General features: G+C 44.3%; 1 protein-coding gene across 29 annotated transcripts in view; it reads left to right on the forward strand.

Annotated features, from left to right (window-relative positions):
* Positions 1-18603, forward strand: part of LOC118310757 (plectin-like) — a 122178-nt gene that overhangs the window by 94632 nt on the left and 8943 nt on the right. For 17 of the 29 annotated variants that reach the window (XM_047333448.1, XM_047333446.1, XM_047333451.1 and 14 more), the window contains 26 exons: positions 1071-1186; positions 1513-1616; positions 2805-2924; positions 3811-3906; positions 4013-4140; positions 4933-5026; positions 5152-5306; positions 5425-5752; positions 5845-5931; positions 6054-6215; positions 6344-6448; positions 6548-6643; positions 6740-6865; positions 7036-7188; positions 7307-7461; positions 7957-8083; positions 8469-8652; positions 8785-8808; positions 9393-9550; positions 10413-10591; positions 10682-10820; positions 10939-11295; positions 11380-11463; positions 11562-11666; positions 11814-11912; positions 13770-17123. In XM_047333448.1, coding sequence (XP_047189404.1) covers positions 1071-1186; positions 1513-1616; positions 2805-2924; positions 3811-3906; positions 4013-4140; positions 4933-5026; positions 5152-5306; positions 5425-5752; positions 5845-5931; positions 6054-6215; positions 6344-6448; positions 6548-6643; positions 6740-6865; positions 7036-7188; positions 7307-7461; positions 7957-8083; positions 8469-8652; positions 8785-8808; positions 9393-9550; positions 10413-10591; positions 10682-10820; positions 10939-11295; positions 11380-11463; positions 11562-11666; positions 11814-11912; positions 13770-17123 — 6835 coding nt within the window. The remainder of the gene's footprint in view (positions 1-1070; positions 1187-1512; positions 1617-2804; positions 2925-3810; positions 3907-4012; positions 4141-4932; positions 5027-5151; positions 5307-5424; positions 5753-5844; positions 5932-6053; positions 6216-6343; positions 6449-6547; positions 6644-6739; positions 6866-7035; positions 7189-7306; positions 7462-7956; positions 8084-8468; positions 8653-8784; positions 8809-9392; positions 9551-10412; positions 10592-10681; positions 10821-10938; positions 11296-11379; positions 11464-11561; positions 11667-11813; positions 11913-13769; positions 17124-18603) is intronic. The other 12 variants (XM_047333452.1, XM_047333440.1, XM_047333441.1 and 9 more) reach the window with 4 other exon arrangements.

The following is an 18603-nucleotide window of genomic DNA, read 5'->3' on the forward strand; positions in this document are numbered from 1 at the left end:
GATGCACAGAATGGATTAACATGCTGCCATCAATCCATCAAAAGATCTGTTTGTCTGACTGGTTGCGCCAATAACTGAAGATTAAGCTTTGCCACTGGACAAGGAGCATCTGGCAGATTTTGAGATGCTCGGTAGGAAGAAGTCTAAGCAGAGGAAGAGAAGCCTGGGCTTCTCTGGCGGCGGCGCCGGATCTGTCAGAGATGTGGACAACCGGGTCATCATGCTGTGCGAGGACATCCCGTCAGAGGGATCCTCCTGTGACTCGGGGTGGGGCTCACACAGCTCGGGCGCTCGCTCCAGCAGCGACGACCTGGGCCACGGCTGGAGGTCTCGTACCTGTCACGGAGGAGAGGCCCGGAGCGCGAGCAGCTCCCCGCGGCCAACGGCGCAGTACTTAGTTCGGGAAATCAACCCCGTGGCGACGTCTGCCGTTCATGGACAAAATGCAGGACGTCCCTCTCTATGCATCAGACAGTTGTAGGAATCTGCTCTCTACTGTTGCTTTGCGTATTCGCTTACCAAATCTTACATGAAATGTGGATTTTGTACAATAATGAATCTAAAACCCGCTGTAAGTTATGACACTGATGCAGTCGGTCGTTCAGTCGTGAACATGTGTCTCTCCCGGGAGTCAAGTCGTGGCTGGCTGCTGGCTGCAATTGTGTCATCTTTGATTAAGTTAGCCGCCCTAAATTTCATTCCACCTATAGATGGCTCTGACATCTGCCAGAGTCTGATACCCAGAGGACAAAAAAAAAAAAAGCCAGGTGCTGGTATGTCAGAAAGTGAGCAGTTCCTGGCCTGTTCCAGCCTATAAAAGCGCGTCCACCGCTGCAAATATATTCAGTTTCATAACATTGGAGTGAGCTGGCCCACACAGACCTCTTGATTTTTTTTTTGAGTGATATATACTGTACTGTATATTTCCATTATATAGTATATGCAATGGCAGTATTAAAACAATGGGTACTTTTAATAAAAACTTAAGCCCGTACAATGCAGATTAAAGGTCAGTAACGGTTGACTCGCCCCTCTCACTGATCTCTTGTCCATTTTTTCTGTTCATCCAGTCCCAGACTCGTCGACATGGGCAAAGTTTACCGACAGACCAACGTGGAGAACCTGGAACAGGCCTTCAATGTGGCTGAGAGAGACCTGGGAGTGACGCGCCTCCTGGACCCCGAGGGTAAGACTGGCCAAATGTCCACAATTCAGTTTTTACTGACACACCATACTTAATTTTAAAGCAAAACAGCATGTTTCCTTACATCTTGAGAACATCATGGAAGAACCACTGTGCTTCATTTGTTATATTATAGATTAAAGCCTCTGAGATTTGGATATTATACTTGGCCATATTACATTTCAATAGATGAATTGTTTAGCCCTAGTTCCATTCTGCATTTTTGGTGTGTTATGCTATAATATTTCTACAAGTTACCTACTGCCTGCATATGTGTAAGCTGAAACTACGTGAAGGCATAATAACTCAATTTCATCGCATCCTTTCAGATGTTGATGTCCCCCACCCTGATGAGAAGTCCATCATCACCTACGTATCATCCTTGTACGACGCCATGCCTCGCGCTGACGTTCACGAAGCCCGCGCATCTAATGTGAGCAGAACATGCTTTGTGGCTGGTGTCGTGGCTTGTGACTCTGCTTAGGAGTAAATGAGCTTATTTGTGGAGTGTTTCTCTAATCATAACCCTCGTTCAAAACGAAATTGAAGTCTTGTGAAACCAAGTATCACGAAATTAGCAGCCTGTGGTGTTTACTCAGCAGAAACCAAAAGGGACAGGCCAATGTGTCAGACAATATCTCTTTCCACAAAACACACTGTATATCAATTTGTACAAAAATTCACTCACAAGACTAAAGGCATGTCTGCGCGTTTCATCTCTAATAAAACACCACGTACACCTGACACTTAAACGTTTGGGTGATCAGATTGCAAACAACTAAAGACGCACTGTGGACAGATTTGCGATCCGATCAGCCAAACCAACTCACGGACGCATGAAAAAAAGCTATGTGGGTTGGGAAAAGTAATCACATGCGACTGTTCAAAACAAGTGAGGTAGCAGCAGCGTGGCAGCCAGCAGCCATTAGCCAGTAAGCACACAAAGCAGTCCTCAACCCAATCTTCAGGTTATTCAAGACACCGACGGGACCGATCGATGAGCAAACACAATAACGCATCGATGGATACCATCTTCCTCTTATGTTTTTCCGTCGTTTGCGCAGATATACAAAAAACGACCACCTACACAAAAGAGGGGGACGTGATGTGAGCTGGACCAAGCAATCAGATCTCAATCGGATCTGAATGTGGACACTAAAGACACATTTTAATACCAGTAGTAAATGTGAATCTCAAAAGTTCAATCTCATGAAAAGGATATGAAACACCTTCTTAATGCCAGGTGTAAATGGAGTCTTAAACTGGACTAATGTAAATGTAGAATTCGGATGAATTTTAACATATTTTGTAATGAAGGTCCTTACAAACGTGGGTATGAGTGCACACGGAGTCCGGGCGAACTGGAGAAACATGCGTCCGTCTGTCCATCTCCCACCATTGTGTCCTCTGTCCACTGCCTCCATCATCAACGCCGTCTCCGCTCGCTGCCTCCTTGTCCATTCACACAAGACCTAGATTGTTGCTGGCTAATTGGGTTTGGCGGGGCGTGTGAGCGGTCGAACATGGAGACACGGAAGAAGTAGAAGAAGAAGAAGAGTCCTTCTGTTTCTTTTTCTTTTTTCAAAACTCAGCTATATCTTTTCTGCTGTGTCTGCTGCAGGAGCTGGAGCTGCGCTGGCAGGAGTACTACGAGCTGGTGACCATTATTCTCCAGTGGATCCGCCACCATGTCATGATCTTTGAGGAGAGGAAGTTCCCCGCCAGCTATGAGGAGATAGAGGTGAGCTGATATGCCGATGATACGTGATTACTAGGCTCCTATAGGCCAGAAATTTGTCTTAGTTATGAGCTGTGTTGTTGTTATTGCAGTTGAGCTGCACTGAAAAGCACGAGTAGTTATAAAATAATGCTTCTCCTGTTACTAAATAAAAAATGGTGCATGTCTTAATAATATAAGTATGGGAAAATGTGTTGATGGCCATCTGGTCGGATCAAAGAATTTTTTTTTTTTTAAATTATGTCTGGCTGTGAGCAGACAGAATAAACTCTGTTCCCAGACATTGTTGTACTGTGGGTGGGGCGGCGCTGGGAAAATGCAGCCAAAAGGCAGATAATGTTGGACCTAATCCTCAGGAGAATTACCGCCGTGCCACTCCCTGTCAGTGCTACACAACAAAAACATAGCGTGACTTGAATATTTTTTCATCGCAATTGTCTTTTGAAGTCTTATTACCAGCAGCATCAGCACATCTTAAAAAACACCGATCAAAGCAAAAGTCAGGTTAGAGGTTGAGTAACAGTCTTTCATTTGGTTACATGTGCAGGGACGTTGTTTGGTTCATGGTGAGCTCAATTTAATCCACACCGGGTCACGGGAAAGAATGAATGCTGCTCTCAGAGGATGTTACCTCGACGTATGCAGGCCATTAGGACTGCAGTGTGATGTGTTACTCAAATAGACTCATCCTATTTAGGAAATTAGGATTCCACAGTGATGTAACAGTACATACATAAAAACACAAGACGGCAACATAATGATGTGTCCGGCATACGAGTAAAGTCGAGGTTTCACTGTGAGCACCGTGTCACAGAAAACTCTTCAGGAACAAATGACATTTTAGAAATTGCTTTTATAGAATGTTCATTTTGTGTATTTTTCCCTGTAGCTTCTGTGGCGCCAGTTCTTGAAGTTCAAAGAGACAGAGCTGCCGGTGAAAGAGTCTGACAAGATCCGGACTAAACACATCTACCAGTCCCTTGAGGCAAGCCGACCCAGACCCCCGAGTTCTTTTGTATTATATTGTTTTCTATTGTCTACTATTCAAAAACCATGATGACTTATTTATTATACTTCCACCTGCCCCGCAGAGTGCTGTGCACACTGGCCAGGTGAAGGTCCCCCCGGGCTACCATCCCATCGATGTGGAGAAAGAGTGGGGTCGACTTCATGTTGCCATCCTTGAGAGAGAGCGACTGCTGAGGACAGAGTTCGAGAGGTTAGGACAGTGGCATGTGTTGAATCTGATATTATTTTGAATCATTAACTGTGATCACAATGCATTCTACAGCCAATGGATGTAGAAAATAAGAAGGTGAAACAACAAAAATAATTTATATATTTTTATTAACCGTTGACCAAAATGTCTCAACTGTGAAAAATTATATAATTATAGATTTTGCGCTAGATTAGATTTCAAGTTGATTTTAAGACAAACACTGAGTGGGGAAAAAACACTCTCCCTCTTGTTGTTCTGTGCGCTGGGATGAAACAAAAAAATGAGGGAGAAATGTTCCTCATCATTGGACACAAAAATATTATTCGGTCCAAAACTGGATGAGACGTCGTAGATGTTTCAGTCTATTCGTCTCAAAGATGTGTTGCTTCATGCCTGGCAGACGAGATGGGTCGTGTCACAAGACTGTCGGGTCGTCCAACACCCTTGTTTATGGTTCAGAGAAGTGGAATGACTGAATGAGTAGACTGGCCATCTTTGTCAACAAAACTAAGACATTTCCTGTCTCACTCTGAGGGTTTTCCTTAGACGTAAGAGCCGTCGGTCCAGTAGCTGGAACCTTAATTTGAGATATGGCATTGAATGTGATCTGCAGCGTTTGCTAGTCTACAATGTAATTCAAGTTTTGTTTTTTCAGCACTGTTATGTGTTTAAAAAAATCGAAAATGCTGAATTAGAAAACTACTATACAGTTTATTCTTTTTTTTCCCTGCAAACTTCAAATTGTCTGTCAGATATTATTAATTTCATTTAATGATATTTCATTTAATCCAGACTTGAAAGACTCCAGAGGATTGTCAGTAAAGTCCAGATGGAGTCCACTTTAAGTGAGGAGCAACTCAGCCACCTGGAGACCCTGCTGCAGTCGGTGAGTCCAATTCAGGTGTAACATTAGAAATATTACACCCCTGTTATGAGTTCCCAAAGCTACAAAGGCTTTTCCCGAAAGGAGATGAAACTTGATATTTGTTATTGGCCTACTCACCCCTTCAGGATATCCGTCTGCTGAATGCGGGGAAACCAGCTCAGCACACGGCAGAAGTGGAGAGGGAGCTGGACAAGGCCGACAAAATGATCCGCCTGCTCTTCAACGACGTTCAGATACTCAAGGACGGGCGCCACCCTCAGGCTGAACAGATGTACCGCAAGTGGGTGCCATGTGTATTACATTCAAGGGAACTTTTAAGACGATACCCTTTTATACAAAATAATTTTTAATGACATCTTGTCAAGCCATGAAGTAAGATGTGTCTCTAATGTCCACAGGGTGTACCGCATCCACGAGCGCCTGGTGAACTTGCGCAGTGACTACAACCTTCGCCTGAAGACTTCTGTAACCACGGTAACCACTGCCCGTTCTAACGTGATAAGCTCCCAGCAGTCCACCATGAAGGTTCGGCCGGAGATGGATGACGTGACCCTGCGCTACGTTCAAGACCTGCTGGCCTGGGTGGTGGAGAATCAGCGGCGCATTGATGACTCCGAGTGGGGAACTGATCTGCCCTCCGTGGAGTCCCAGCTGGGCAGCCACAGGGGCCTGCACCAGACCGTGGAGGACTTCCGGTCCAAGATTGAACGGGCCAGGGCCGACGAGGTAGTGCAGTCATGAGGGCCCACTGCAGAGGATTACATGTTGTCCAGTTTTGTGCTGTCGATTTTAAAGGTAACCCGTGTTGCGTATTGCATGTTCCGCAGACGAAGCTGTCTCCTGTCAGCAAGGGCTCATACAGAGAATACCTGGGTAAACTGGACCTTCAGTACGGCAAACTACTGGTGAGTATTTCTACTACTAAAATATTTATATAACTTGTCTTTGTACATGAGGGCAATGTTTTAAGTTGTATTTGCACAGTAGCTTTTCAAATTCAGATTTTTGGGTTGTTGCTTTCTTTCAGAACTCTTCCAAGTCCCGCCTGAGGAACTTGGATTCCCTCCACGCCTTTGTCACCGCCTCCACCAAGGAACTGATGTGGTTGAACGACAAGGAAGAGGAGGAGGTCAACTTTGACTGGAGCGACAGAAACACCAACGTGACTGCTAAGAAAGACAACTACTCTGTGCGTTCTTAATTATTTTTGCCTTAACACCTACCTCGTTGTTTTTAGATTAAAAAAAAAAAATTAAATGAATAAGCGTTTTCCGTCCCAGGGTTGTAATTTAAATTGTGTCTGTTTGGGTTCTTCAGGGTCTCATGCGAGAGCTGGAGCTGAGGGAGAAGAAGATCAATGATATCCAGACCTTGGGAGACAAACTTGTCAGGGATGGACATCCCGGCAAGCCGACAGTCGAGGTCATTATTCCAGTAAAAAATCCACACACAGTATTTAAATCTACTGAGCGAATCCTCAACTAATCCGATTTGATCATGTCCTCTTTTTTTCTATGGCAGGCCTTCACGGCTGCGCTGCAGACTCAGTGGAGCTGGATCCTCCAGCTGTGTTGCTGTATTGAGGCTCATCTCAAAGAAAACACAGCCTACTACCAGGTACAGAACCCGAAATTTCAACGACCCTTCAGTGAACATGCAGCCACTTTCCCAGAACTGAGCGTCTCATTTTATGTCACGGTTTTTCCCCCGCAGTTCTTTGCAGATGTCAAAGAGGCTCAGGACAAGATGAAGAAGATGCAAGAGAACATGAAAAAGAAATACAGCTGCGATCGCTCTACGACCACCACGCGGCTGGAGGACCTGCTGCAGGACGCTGTGGTAAGTAACCGACGCCTGAATGAGATGAATTATTGCTCGCTTGCGGAATTTTGAACTTCATAACAAATGTATAAGGTACAATAGGAATCGAGTTAGGGTTGTACATGTAACATTAGAAATGTTTTGATTATTTTACCCTAATTCAGTTTGACTTCTGTTCTTCCCAACAGGATGAGAAGGAGCAGCTGAATGAATTCAAGACCCTGGTGACTGGCCTGAACAAGAGAGCCAAGTCCATCATCCAGCTGAAGCCGCGTAACCCCACCACCTCCATCAAGGGCAAACTGCCCATTCAGGCTGTCTGTGACTTCAAGCAGCAGGAGGTGAGAACGAACCCCTACACTGACTCACTGCGCAGCCATTTCTAGTCAATAACAGTTAAAAAGGCAGAGTTATGCCCCCTTCGAGGCCACTATCTCAACTCATGGACTCATGTTTCAGATCACCGTCCACAAGGGAGACGAGTGCGCTCTGCTCAACAACTCCCAGCCCTTCAAGTGGAAGGTGCTGAACCACTCTGGACACGAGGCCGTGGTGCCTTCTGTCTGCTTCATTGTACCGCCGGTCAACAAGGAGGCGTTGGACGGTGTCTCCAGGTGGGAACAGAGTAAAAGAAAACAGAATGAGTCACCTGTGCGACAGTCTTGCGGGTGTTTAGATACACTGTAGTTCAATCCAACTACCAGAATATTACCTCTGTGGGTTTGCTTGTAGTTTTACAGCACAAAGGGATTATGATAGTGACTTGGATCAACAGGATCATTTTATTCGAATGAAAGCACAGATTTTATTTACGGTTTTGAAAACATTTCCCTGGACTCCTGAGGCGCAGGGGGTTTGTTCGACACAAGGTCTTGTGATCGCACAACAATTGCTGCCTCGGGAGATTTGATTAGTCGTCTTGTAACCAGACTTTTTTCGAGAGATGGCCAAACGCAAATTGGTAACCAGCGAAGGAAGGTCCATTCCCGCACTGTCTCTTTCGACAGTGTCCAATATCCGACGCCGCATACTTAACGGTGTTAATTCAGATGTACTCCGTCTTTATCCATCTTCTTACACTGTCTGTTTGCATCCCTGTGCCACTCCAGTCTGGACGGGGGTCATCAGCAGATGGTGACCATGTGGCAGACGCTCCACATCAACATGAAGAGCCTGCTGTCTTGGCAGTACCTGATGAGAGACTTCACACAGATACGATCCTGGAACATCACCACGGTGGGTACTATCACCTGTACATGCCAGATAAAAGTTGCGGGGCATTTAACTGGGGGGGAAAAACAACATGCAGTCCTGACCTCAGCCAGCTTTACTCAGAAAATAAGATTACACCAACTGCCTTTAGGTGTCATTTTCATCACTCTCTAATTCAGTTACTTCAGGATGATTTGTTTGTAACGGAAGAGGGCACGAGAAAACAATTAAGCAGTCATTTGTATGTTTGTCTGTATAAAACAACCTGCTTTCATACCAAAAATATATAGTTCAATGCAATTACAGCATCACCCTCTTCACAGTGTGAAGTGGAGCTCCACCTACAGTAAAACGTCGTGCCTCCTTTAACCCACCCCGTTTCTTTTTTCTTGTTCTCCATCCTGTGCAGTTAAAGTCCATGAAATCAGAGGAATACAGGCTGTTGATGAGGAACCTGGAGCTCCACTACCAGGACTACATGCGCGACAGCCAGGACTCGCAGCTCTTTGCCCCGGACGACCGCATGCAGATCGAGGAGGACTACACCAAGTCGACCCAGCACTTCGACAGCCTGCTTCGCTCCATGGAGAAAGGTAAAAACAAACTAAAAAGTTTTCTCTAAACAACTAGTTACTAGTTATTATTTTTTTAATATTATTCCTGGATATATCAAGGGAATATACAATGAGTTTATCGCAACTCTATGATGTCAATTCACCTTTCAGGACACATGGTTGTTAGGCTCAAAGGTGAGTGATTCCAAGCAAGTGGAAGCTTCAGCTCACCAACTCGTGTGTGTGTACACGCTTGTGTGAGGTTTTTAGATATTAGTGTTTTCAATTAGAGTCCAGTGTGACTGCATGCTGTTTGGTTGGCAGATTGCCTTTATTTTTATTTTTATTTTTCGCAGAGCTGCTCCAATTGGAACACGTGTTGTGTGTTAGGCTACAGTCTGTTATGCTTTTTTTGTTGTTGTTGTCATGCAGCCACATAATACATCATGGTGTGACTACTTTGGCAGGAAATACTTGCTGTGAACTCAATGCTGTACATGGAGTGAATATGTGGCTGTGCGCGTTTGAGACACAACACACGAACAGCCGCCTGCACAGTGAAGCTTAAATGCAACGCGGTGGAACGTGGGACTGAGAATGTGATTACAGAAAACAAACAAATCATAAACATAAAACTTTTATCTCCTATGGTTATTTTTTAATCTCTTCTGTATGTCTCCATTCTCGGCCTCCCAGTCTTTCAAGCTCGCCTTTGAGCCCAATAGACTTTTTTTTTGTTCTGGTGATTCTAAACTATTGTGTGTTTCTACTACACGCAGGTCAACAGAACGAGTCTCTGTGTAAGAACTTCATCTCCGAGGTCAAGGACCTGCGTCTGCACATCGAGGACTGCGAGGCTCGCACCGTGGCTCGCGTACGCAAACCCATGGAAAAGGAGCCTCTGAAAGAATGCGTTCAGAGGACAACGGAGCAGAAGGTACAGTCGTCTGTCATGTGTAGAAACAGTAGTATGACATTTTAAAAAAAACATATTCCCGTCATATTAAGTTTGAGACGTTGGCATAATTATCATAAAAAACATCAAAAAAGTCAAAATTCTCTCATTTCAGCTTTGTAAATGTTAATATTTTCTGGTTTCTTTGCTCCTCTATGACAGTAAACTAAATATCTTTGGTGTGTGGATAAAACAAATGATCATGTTTGGGAAACACTATTGACATTTTTCACAAATTTTTTCACCATTTTATGGACCAAACAACTAATCGATTAATCTAGAAAAATAATAGACAGATTAAACAATTATGAAAATAATCGTTAGTTGCAGCCCTAGGTATAACTTTCAGGAACTAGACTGGTTTTCATATACTGTACTGTAAACTTAACGAACCAACATCTTTGGAGAGACAAACATCTAGAATATGAGCCTTTAGAACCCAGTGATCTTTGAGGCAAAGACAAACCCCTTGACAAAGAAGAAACCAACGAAGATAAGGTTAATTAAAAATGAAATAGTTGTGCAATTGAAAAGTGGTGAAAGTGTGAGTGTGAGCTGCAATCGTTGTAGGTTTGAAGTGCACAAATACAGCAGAGAGTCGCAACTGCTTCGAGAATTTGTACGCTGTTCAGTGAAGCCTGCGGGCCTCCTTCCTACAGCCATTGTCCCCGCTGAGACTAGAGAGTAGATTAAAATTTGATCATCATAACACATGTCCTTTTAAAGTTTAAAGGTTTCCTCCAGCACATTGCCAGTCACATTGCAAGTATCTTAAATCTCAGTGAGGTTAAGACTCTTGACAAACGGCATCGTTGACTCTTGCCGTCTTTCGTCGTTTGCACAGAAAGTCCAGGTGGAGCTCGATGGCCTGAAGAAGGACCTCGACAAGGTGACCGTGAGGACACAAGAGGTCTTGGCCTCCCCCCAGCAGTCCGCCTCAGCTCCTGTGCTGCGCTCCGAGCTTGACCTCACAGTGCAGAAGATGGATCACGCCAACCAGCTGTCCTCCGTTTATCTCGAGAAGTGAGTCCCCCGCCACTCGCTCTCGCGAGCGACCGGTTTCCTATGTCACACTCCTTTATTTTACTTACGTTAATTGTTTTCGTGTCCCAGGCTGAAGACGGTGGAAATGGTCATCCGAAACACACAGGGCGCCGAGGGAGTTCTCAAGCAGTACGAGGACTGCCTGCGTGAGGTCCACACTGTGCCCAGTGATGTCAAGGAAGTAGAGAATTATAGAGCAAAGCTGAAGGTAAACTGCATACAAAGTCTCACTTCTCAGAAATTTTAATTCAGGGATATTTATCCTTTATTCCTCAGTAATTTCAACCATGCTTGCTCACTGCCTCTTTTTTTTTTTTTTCACACAGAAAATGCGGGTCGAGGCTGAGGGTGAACAGCCGGTGTTTGATTCCCTGGAGGAGGAGCTGAAGAAAGCCTCCGCCGTGAGTGACAAGATGTCCCGTGTGCACAGCGAGCGCGACGCCGAGCTGGACCACTACCGCCAACTCCGCACGAGCCTTCAGGACCGCTGGAAGGCCGTGTTCACGCAGATCGACCTCCGCCAGAGGGAGCTCGAGCAGCTTGGTCGCCAGCAGGGCTACTATCGCGAGAGCTACGACTGGCTGATCAACTGGACTGGTGACGCCAAGCAGCGGCAGGAGAAGATCCAGGCCGTGCCCATCACTGACAGCAAATCTCTGAAAGAGCAGCTCGCCCAGGAGAAGGTATATCGTGTTTGTGCATTCTTTCGCTGTCCTTACATGAAACTAGTCATTGTGAAACTTATTTGAACCCCTTTTTCATAACAGAAACTGCTGGAGGAGATTGAGAAGAACAAAGACAGAGTGGATGAGTGTCAGAATTATGCTAAGGCATACATTGATACTATCAAGGTGGGTGTTAAAAGTTTGCATTCATTATTGTAGATATTGTAGTTTTGAGCATTGAGTCAAAGTGTCGTACTACTGTGTTGACTTTTTTCATCCAATAGGACTACGAGCTTCAGCTGGTGGCCTACAACGCTCAGGTGGAGCCTCTCGCTTCTCCCTTGAAGAAAACCAAACTGGATTCAGCTTCTGACAGCATTATTCAGGAGGTATGATTCTTTACAGCCAGTATCTAGAAAAACACTGAGTGTGTGGATTAAGGACGACATCCCCATTGAATTGGTAACACTGCAGGAGCCCTGCCGCATTAACACAGTTACACATTTCTAAGTTCTGTTTGTTTCTCCCCGTGTCAGTACGTCACACTGAGGACCAGGTACAGCGAGCTGATGACTCTGACGAGTCAGTACATCAAGTTCATCACAGACACGCAGCGCCGCTTGGAGGACGAGGAGGTGCGTGACAACTGGCCGAGGATCCCAAACAAACTAAATTCTAACATTAAGCTAACCAATCGACCAAACAATCGTCCGACCAACAAACGTGTTCACCGCCGATCCCTGAACCGCATGCTTGCACGCACGCACGCACTCACTCACCTTTCACTGTGTTACACACACACACATACATTACATGACATTAATGTACGGGTGACAAACAGTTCCTTTGCACTGGTTATGCATGAAACATTGGCATGCTGTAGCTGAACAAATATGTTATACCGTCAGTAGTGATAATATCAAGACTTAAGGTTTGTAAAAAAGATAACCAAAATGATAGTTCCAAACAAATGTGATGCACGAGGTTTGAGCGCGAACATTACATATACCGACCTAAATACAGAACCAAAAGTGAATAGTTCAGATGGAAGCCTCACTGACATCACGACTCTCAACGTCTAAAACTAGTAAATGAGTAAATACAATACAGCGTATGTTCAGGTCTGCATTAGCTACTCCATTTCCATTAATTGTGTGCATTGTGCCATTGTAGATTTACAACAAGGGGTTCTTTCTTTCGCTTTTTTTTTCATCCTTTCATTCTTATCCCACCGGCCAAAATCATAAGTAGGACTCTACTGTTTGAGCCTGGTTCTCATGGTTTTCATCTCTCTCTCTTTTTTTTTTTCTTAATTAACACAAGTTTACAGTTTTGCGTTATATTCTAACCCTGATGTTTTATTTGTTTCTTTGCTTCTCTTAACTGCTTGCCAGTGCTTTGCCATGATGATGCTTAACTTGTTTGAGCATTAAAGAGGTAAATTATTCACAGTATTTCAGGTATTTTTCTGTGCTGTTCATTGATTCCCTCTGTCACTAACATCTGTGTCACATTTGTTTCTTTCCATTGCATATTGATTTTCTTTCTTTCACATCAGCATTATATATAAAACTTCAAATAACCATACTGTCTCCTTGTCACTAATGCCCTTATGTAAAGTTTATGCATAGTCAGCCTATTAACTTAATTTACTGTGCTTCCTAAACTTACTTAAGCTGTTTGGTTTTTTTTCTACTGGTATTTTAATGGATATCATCTGAACCTATTATCCTCGACCCTTTCTCTCCTTTTCATTACACTTTGTGGCAAATGGTGATTTAAAGAACCCCCAGTGCATGGGATGAAATTAAAAAAACACTATGTGAATGGTGTGAATAATACTAATCATAAAACATTTAGTCCTTATTTTATTGTTACAAATTTCACACAGACAGTCTATGTAAATGCAAACAATACATAAATATTACATTTTTTGAAACAATCTAGAGAATAATGAATTGCCCATCAAAACTATTACACCATCATACAGTATATTATTATTATTTATTATGAAATAAAAAAATCAACATTAAAATTTTTTTTTTAAAGCATTGACCAAATAATGTAGACTATGATATATTGGTATCATTCAGAGTCAGGGCTACAGCTACAGTTGCATGCCATATGATTTTCTTGCTGTGTTGTGAAGTGATATTTTGTTTCCGTACATTCATTGATACATCTCCATCTATTTTTTTCCTGAAGTGTCTTGATATGTATTATTTTAATTGCATCGTGAATTTAACATCACTTTGATGATTGTGAATCTAATTGCATCTAGTGATTGATCTCTGAGCTAATTTTTAACATTAACATTAACAATGCTCGGGTAATACAGTACATTAAAATGCTCCAGTGTGATTAGGCTGTGATTACCATAGTAATTACAATTTAAATACACACTGTTTTGAGCTGGTTAATGTAAAGTGTTACCTTTAACCTGTCATGCTTGATTATAATCCTTTCTTTACCATTTGCTTCCACTAATGCAGAAAGCTGCAGAGAAAATGAAAGCAGAAGAGCAGAAAAAAATGGCCAAGATGCAGGCTGAGTTAGACAAACAGAAGCAGTTAGCCGAATATCACGCAAAGGCCATTGCCAAAGCTGAGAAAGAGGCTCAAGAGCTGAAGCTGAGAATGCAGGAAGAAGTAAACAGGAGAGAAATTGCTGCTGTAGATGCAGAAAAACAAAAATCCAACGTCCAGCTGGAACTGCATGAGCTCAGGAACTTGTCCGAGCAACAGATCAAGGACAAAAGTCAACAGGTGGATGAAGCTCTGCAAAGCAGGTCCAAGATTGAGGAGGAAATCCGCCTCATAAGAATCCAGCTTGAGACGACAGTAAAACAAAAGTCAACTGCAGAATCGGAGCTCCAGCAACTTCGTGATCGAGCAGCTGAGGCTGAGAAACAAAGGATGGCTGCCCAAGAGGAAGCCGAAAAGCTCCGCAAACAAGTCAATGAAGAGACCCAGAAAAAGCGCATTGCGGAGGAGGAACTCAATCGCAAATCGGAGGCAGAGAAGGAAGCTGCTAGGCAAAAGCAAAAAGCCCTGGAAGACCTTGAAAACCTCAGGAGGCAGGCCGAGGAGGCTGAGAGGCAAGTGAAGCAAGCCGAAATTGAGAAGGAAAGACAAATCAAGGTTGCTCACCAGGCAGCCCAGAAGAGCGCTGCCGCCGAGCTCCAGAGCAAACACATCTCCTTTGAGGAAAAGACTTCAAAGTTAGAGGAATCACTCAAACAGGAGCACGGCGCTGTCCTTCAGCTGCAGCAACAAGCCACACATCTCAAGAAACAACAGGAAGATGCAGAAGATGCCAGGGAAGAAGCAGAAAAAGAGCTTGAAAAATGGAGGCAGAAAGCCAATGAAGCCCTCCGCCTGAGACTCCAGGCTGAGGAAGAAGCTCACAAAAAGAGCCTTGCCCAAGAGGACGCTGAGAAACAGAAGGAGGAGGCTGAGCGCGAGGCTAAAAAGAGAGCCAAAGCCGAAGAATCAGCCCTGAAGCAGAAAGAAATGGCCGAGAAAGAACTTGAGAGGCAGAGAAAGATAGCTGAGAGCACGGCTCAGCAGAAACTCACTGCCGAACAAGAACTGATTCGACTCAGGGCAGACTTTGACAATGCAGAACAGCAGAGATCCCTCCTTGAAGATGAACTCTACCGCCTAAAGAATGAAGTGGTGGCTGCTCAGCAACAAAGGAAACTGCTGGAGGACGAACTGGCCAAAGTGAGGAGTGAAATGGATATACTCATTCAGCTCAAGTCCAAGGCAGAAAAGGAGACCATGTCCAACACAGAGAAGAGCAAACAGCTTCTCGAGGTCGAAGCCACTAAGATGAGGGACCTGGCTGAGGAGGCAAGCAAGCTTAGAGCCATTGCAGAGGAGGCCAAGCACCAGAGACTGGTCGCTGAAGAAGAGGCAGCTCGTCAGAGAGCAGAGGCTGAGAGGATTCTCAAAGAGAAGCTGGCTGCAATCAGTGATGCTACTCGTTTAAAAACAGAGGCTGAAATTGCCCTGAAAGAAAAGGAGGCAGAAAATGAGCGACTCCGGCGACATGCGGAGGATGAGGCTTACCAGAGGAAAGCTCTTGAAGACCAGGCCAACCAGCACAAGCAAGAGATTGAGAAAAAGATCGTTCAACTCAAGCAATCATCTGACGCTGAGATGGAAAGACAAAAGGCAATAGTGGATGACACACTCAAACAGAGGCGCGTAGTCGAAGAAGAAATCAGAATTCTTAAGCTCAACTTTGAGAAGGCTTCAACGGGAAAACTTGACCTGGAGCTAGAACTAAACAAACTGAAAAACATTGCAGAGGAAACTCAACAAAGCAAGCTCAGAGCAGAGGAGGAGGCAGAGAAAATGAGGAAGCTTGCCCTTGAGGAGGAAAAGAAGAGGAGGGAGGCAGAGGAGAAGGTTAAGAAGATTGCAGCTGCAGAGGAAGAGGCAGCCAGACAACGCAAGGCAGCCCAGGACGAGCTTGATCGTCTGAAAAAGAAAGCCGAGGAAGCCAAAAAGCAAAAAGATGAAGCTGACAAAGAAGCAGAAATTCAGATTGTTGCGGCCCAACAAGCATCCCTGAAATGCAATGCAGCTGAGCAGCAAGTCCAAAGTGTCCTTGCCCAACAGAAGGAAGATGGCATCATGCAGCAGAAGCTCAAGGCAGAGTATGAGAAAGCCAAGAAGCTTGCCAAGGAAGCAGAGGCCGCCAGGGAGAAGGCAGAGAGAGAGGCAGCTCTCCTTCGTCAGCAAGCAGAGGAAGCCGAGCGGCAAAGGGTAGCTGCTGAGCAAGAAGCTGCCATCCAAGCCCAAGCTCAGGAGGATGCTGAGGAGTTGAGGAAGGATGCAGAATTTGAGGCTGCTAAACGGGGACAAGCAGAAGCAGCAGCACTAAAACAGAAGAAACAAGCTGACGCTGAAATGGCAAAGCATAAAAAATTGGCAGAGCAAACATTAAAACAGAAGTTCCAAGTGGAGCAAGAGCTCACAAAGGTTAAACTCCAGCTTGATGAAACTGATAACCAGAAATCTGTCCTTGATGAAGAGCTGCAGCGCTTGAAGGACGAGGTCGATGACGCTGTCAAACAAAGGTCCCAGGTGGAGGAGGAGTTGTTCAAAGTCAAGGTTCAGATGGAGGAACTACTCAAACTGAAAATCAGAATTGAGGAGGAAAACCAGCGCCTCATCAAGAAAGACAAAGACAACACACAAAAATTCCTTGCGGAAGAGGCTGAAAATTTGAAAATTCTTGCAGAGGATGCTGCTAGACTCAGTGTCGAAGCCCAAGAGGCCGCACGATTAAGGCAGATTGCAGAAGACGACCTCAATCAGCAACGAGCTCTTGCAGACAAAATGCTCAAAGAGAAAATGCAGGCCATACAAGAGGCATCTAGACTTAAGGCTGAGGCAGAGATGCTCCAAAGGCAGAAGGACTTGGCTCAGGAGCAGGCACAAAAGCTGCTTGAGGATAAACAACTAATGCAGCAGCGGCTGGACGAAGAAACAGAGGAGTACCAGAAATCCCTTGAAGCAGAGAGGAAAAGGCAATTGGAGATCATAGCTGAAGCTGAAAAACTCAAGCTCCAGGTTTCTCAGCTCAGTGAAGCCCAGGCCAAAGCTGAACAGGAGGCCAAGAAGTTCAAGAAACAAGCCGATAAAATTGCCGCTCGTCTTCATGAGACTGAAATAGCCACCAAAGAAAAAATGACAGTAGTCGAAAAACTGGAAGTCGACAGACTTCATACAAGCAAAGAGGCTGAAGATTTACGCAAAGCTATCGCAGACCTAGAGAAGGAGAAGTCTAGGCTGAAAGAGGAGGCTGAAGAACTTCAAAATAAGTCTAAAGAGGTATTGTGTCAAAAATGGCATAACAAAGCAGCTTATGTCATTGTGAATTCTATCAGAAAACTAACACCCTTGTTTCTTCAATTTCCTCTATCTCTTTCTCTGATTTTACTAATGAAACCACATCTTTGATTTAATGATGATGATTTGATTTATTCACAGTGCACTGTGCTCATGCAGATCACATCTGGAATGCTCCCTCATATCCTGGAATGTGTCCCCATTTTAAGACGTGCTTGATATTTCTTTGCGTTTCAAAACTCAGTTGCAGTACAATACATTATTTAATATTGGGTTAAGAGGCTTAAAGTTATGATATTCCCTCAACAATTATGTTAAGGGTCTGACATACAAACACACTCATGCCGAAACATTTACCAGAGTCACCATTCGTTCTCCGCCTGTTCACTCTCCATCTGACATCACCATGTCATGCACTAGTGTGTATGACATGGCACAAAACTTATGCCCATACATCCTAATTGGCAAATGTATGATGGCATCTACCACCAAACCCACCCCTAGATTTATCAATCTGCCCAAGTGGAAGAGGAGAGTATTGCTATACTAAATGATGTCTCCATGTCATTACCATATGGATAGTCCATCATGCACTGAACTTGGTGTGCTGTTTTTAAACGAGTAGCCTCACTGATTGCAGCTAGCTGTTTTATTCTTATAATTAGAATATGCCGAGATACTGTTAAAAAAACAAAACATTGGGGCATTCCTTTAATGACTTCCAACCAATTGATTTGTAATCTCGAGAGGATTTGTCAGTGATGTTTCTCAACTGTACTGGGACACTTCAGACATACTACCCTAATTTTTACAAATACTCAGTCCTGCAATTCCGTTTAAGTTCAGTGTGACGTCTTGATAAGCAGAGCTGCCAAGAGTATTATTTTGTGCTGTGGTAGTAATGTATTGCTCAGAGCTCCAGCTTGCGATGATGCAACCAAAAGTATATGAAGTGCGACCAAAAATACCCCTTGGTTGCACCAGTGCGCCTACCATTTAGCTAGTCTGTCTATGTGTGTAGCATTATGTTTTTTTCCCCTCACCAGCATACAGCGAAGAAGAATACCATGGTATGAGCCAATCAGAGGCAGAGTAGGGCGGGCCTTCGGGTCTGAGCCTAGTATTCTTCTTTGCTGAATGTTGGTCGGAAAAATAAATCAGGCATTTACCATGTGTGAAACCGCACCTTGAAGGCTATCCTACTCCTCCTTAGGCGACTAAAATTTATGATAAAAGTTTTTTTTTTTCGTAAAGAAAGATGCTGTGCCAGTAACACCTCATCCCGGCCCCTTAAAGTCCAGCACAGACAACATAATCGGTTGAGTTAACCGCTTCACCACCTGTCTGCCCCCGCTCCAGTAAGATGCCCATTCCTGTCCCAACATTCTTGTTGGAGATGGCCTCATCCGACTCCGAGCCAGAGCCCACCACATCCAACGTGTTTTGGAAGAAGTGGCTGTTA

The sequence above is a fragment of the Scophthalmus maximus genome, chromosome 1, assembly GCF_022379125.1.
Source record: "Scophthalmus maximus strain ysfricsl-2021 chromosome 1, ASM2237912v1, whole genome shotgun sequence".
In the NCBI taxonomy this organism is placed as follows: Eukaryota; Metazoa; Chordata; class Actinopteri; order Pleuronectiformes; family Scophthalmidae; genus Scophthalmus; species Scophthalmus maximus.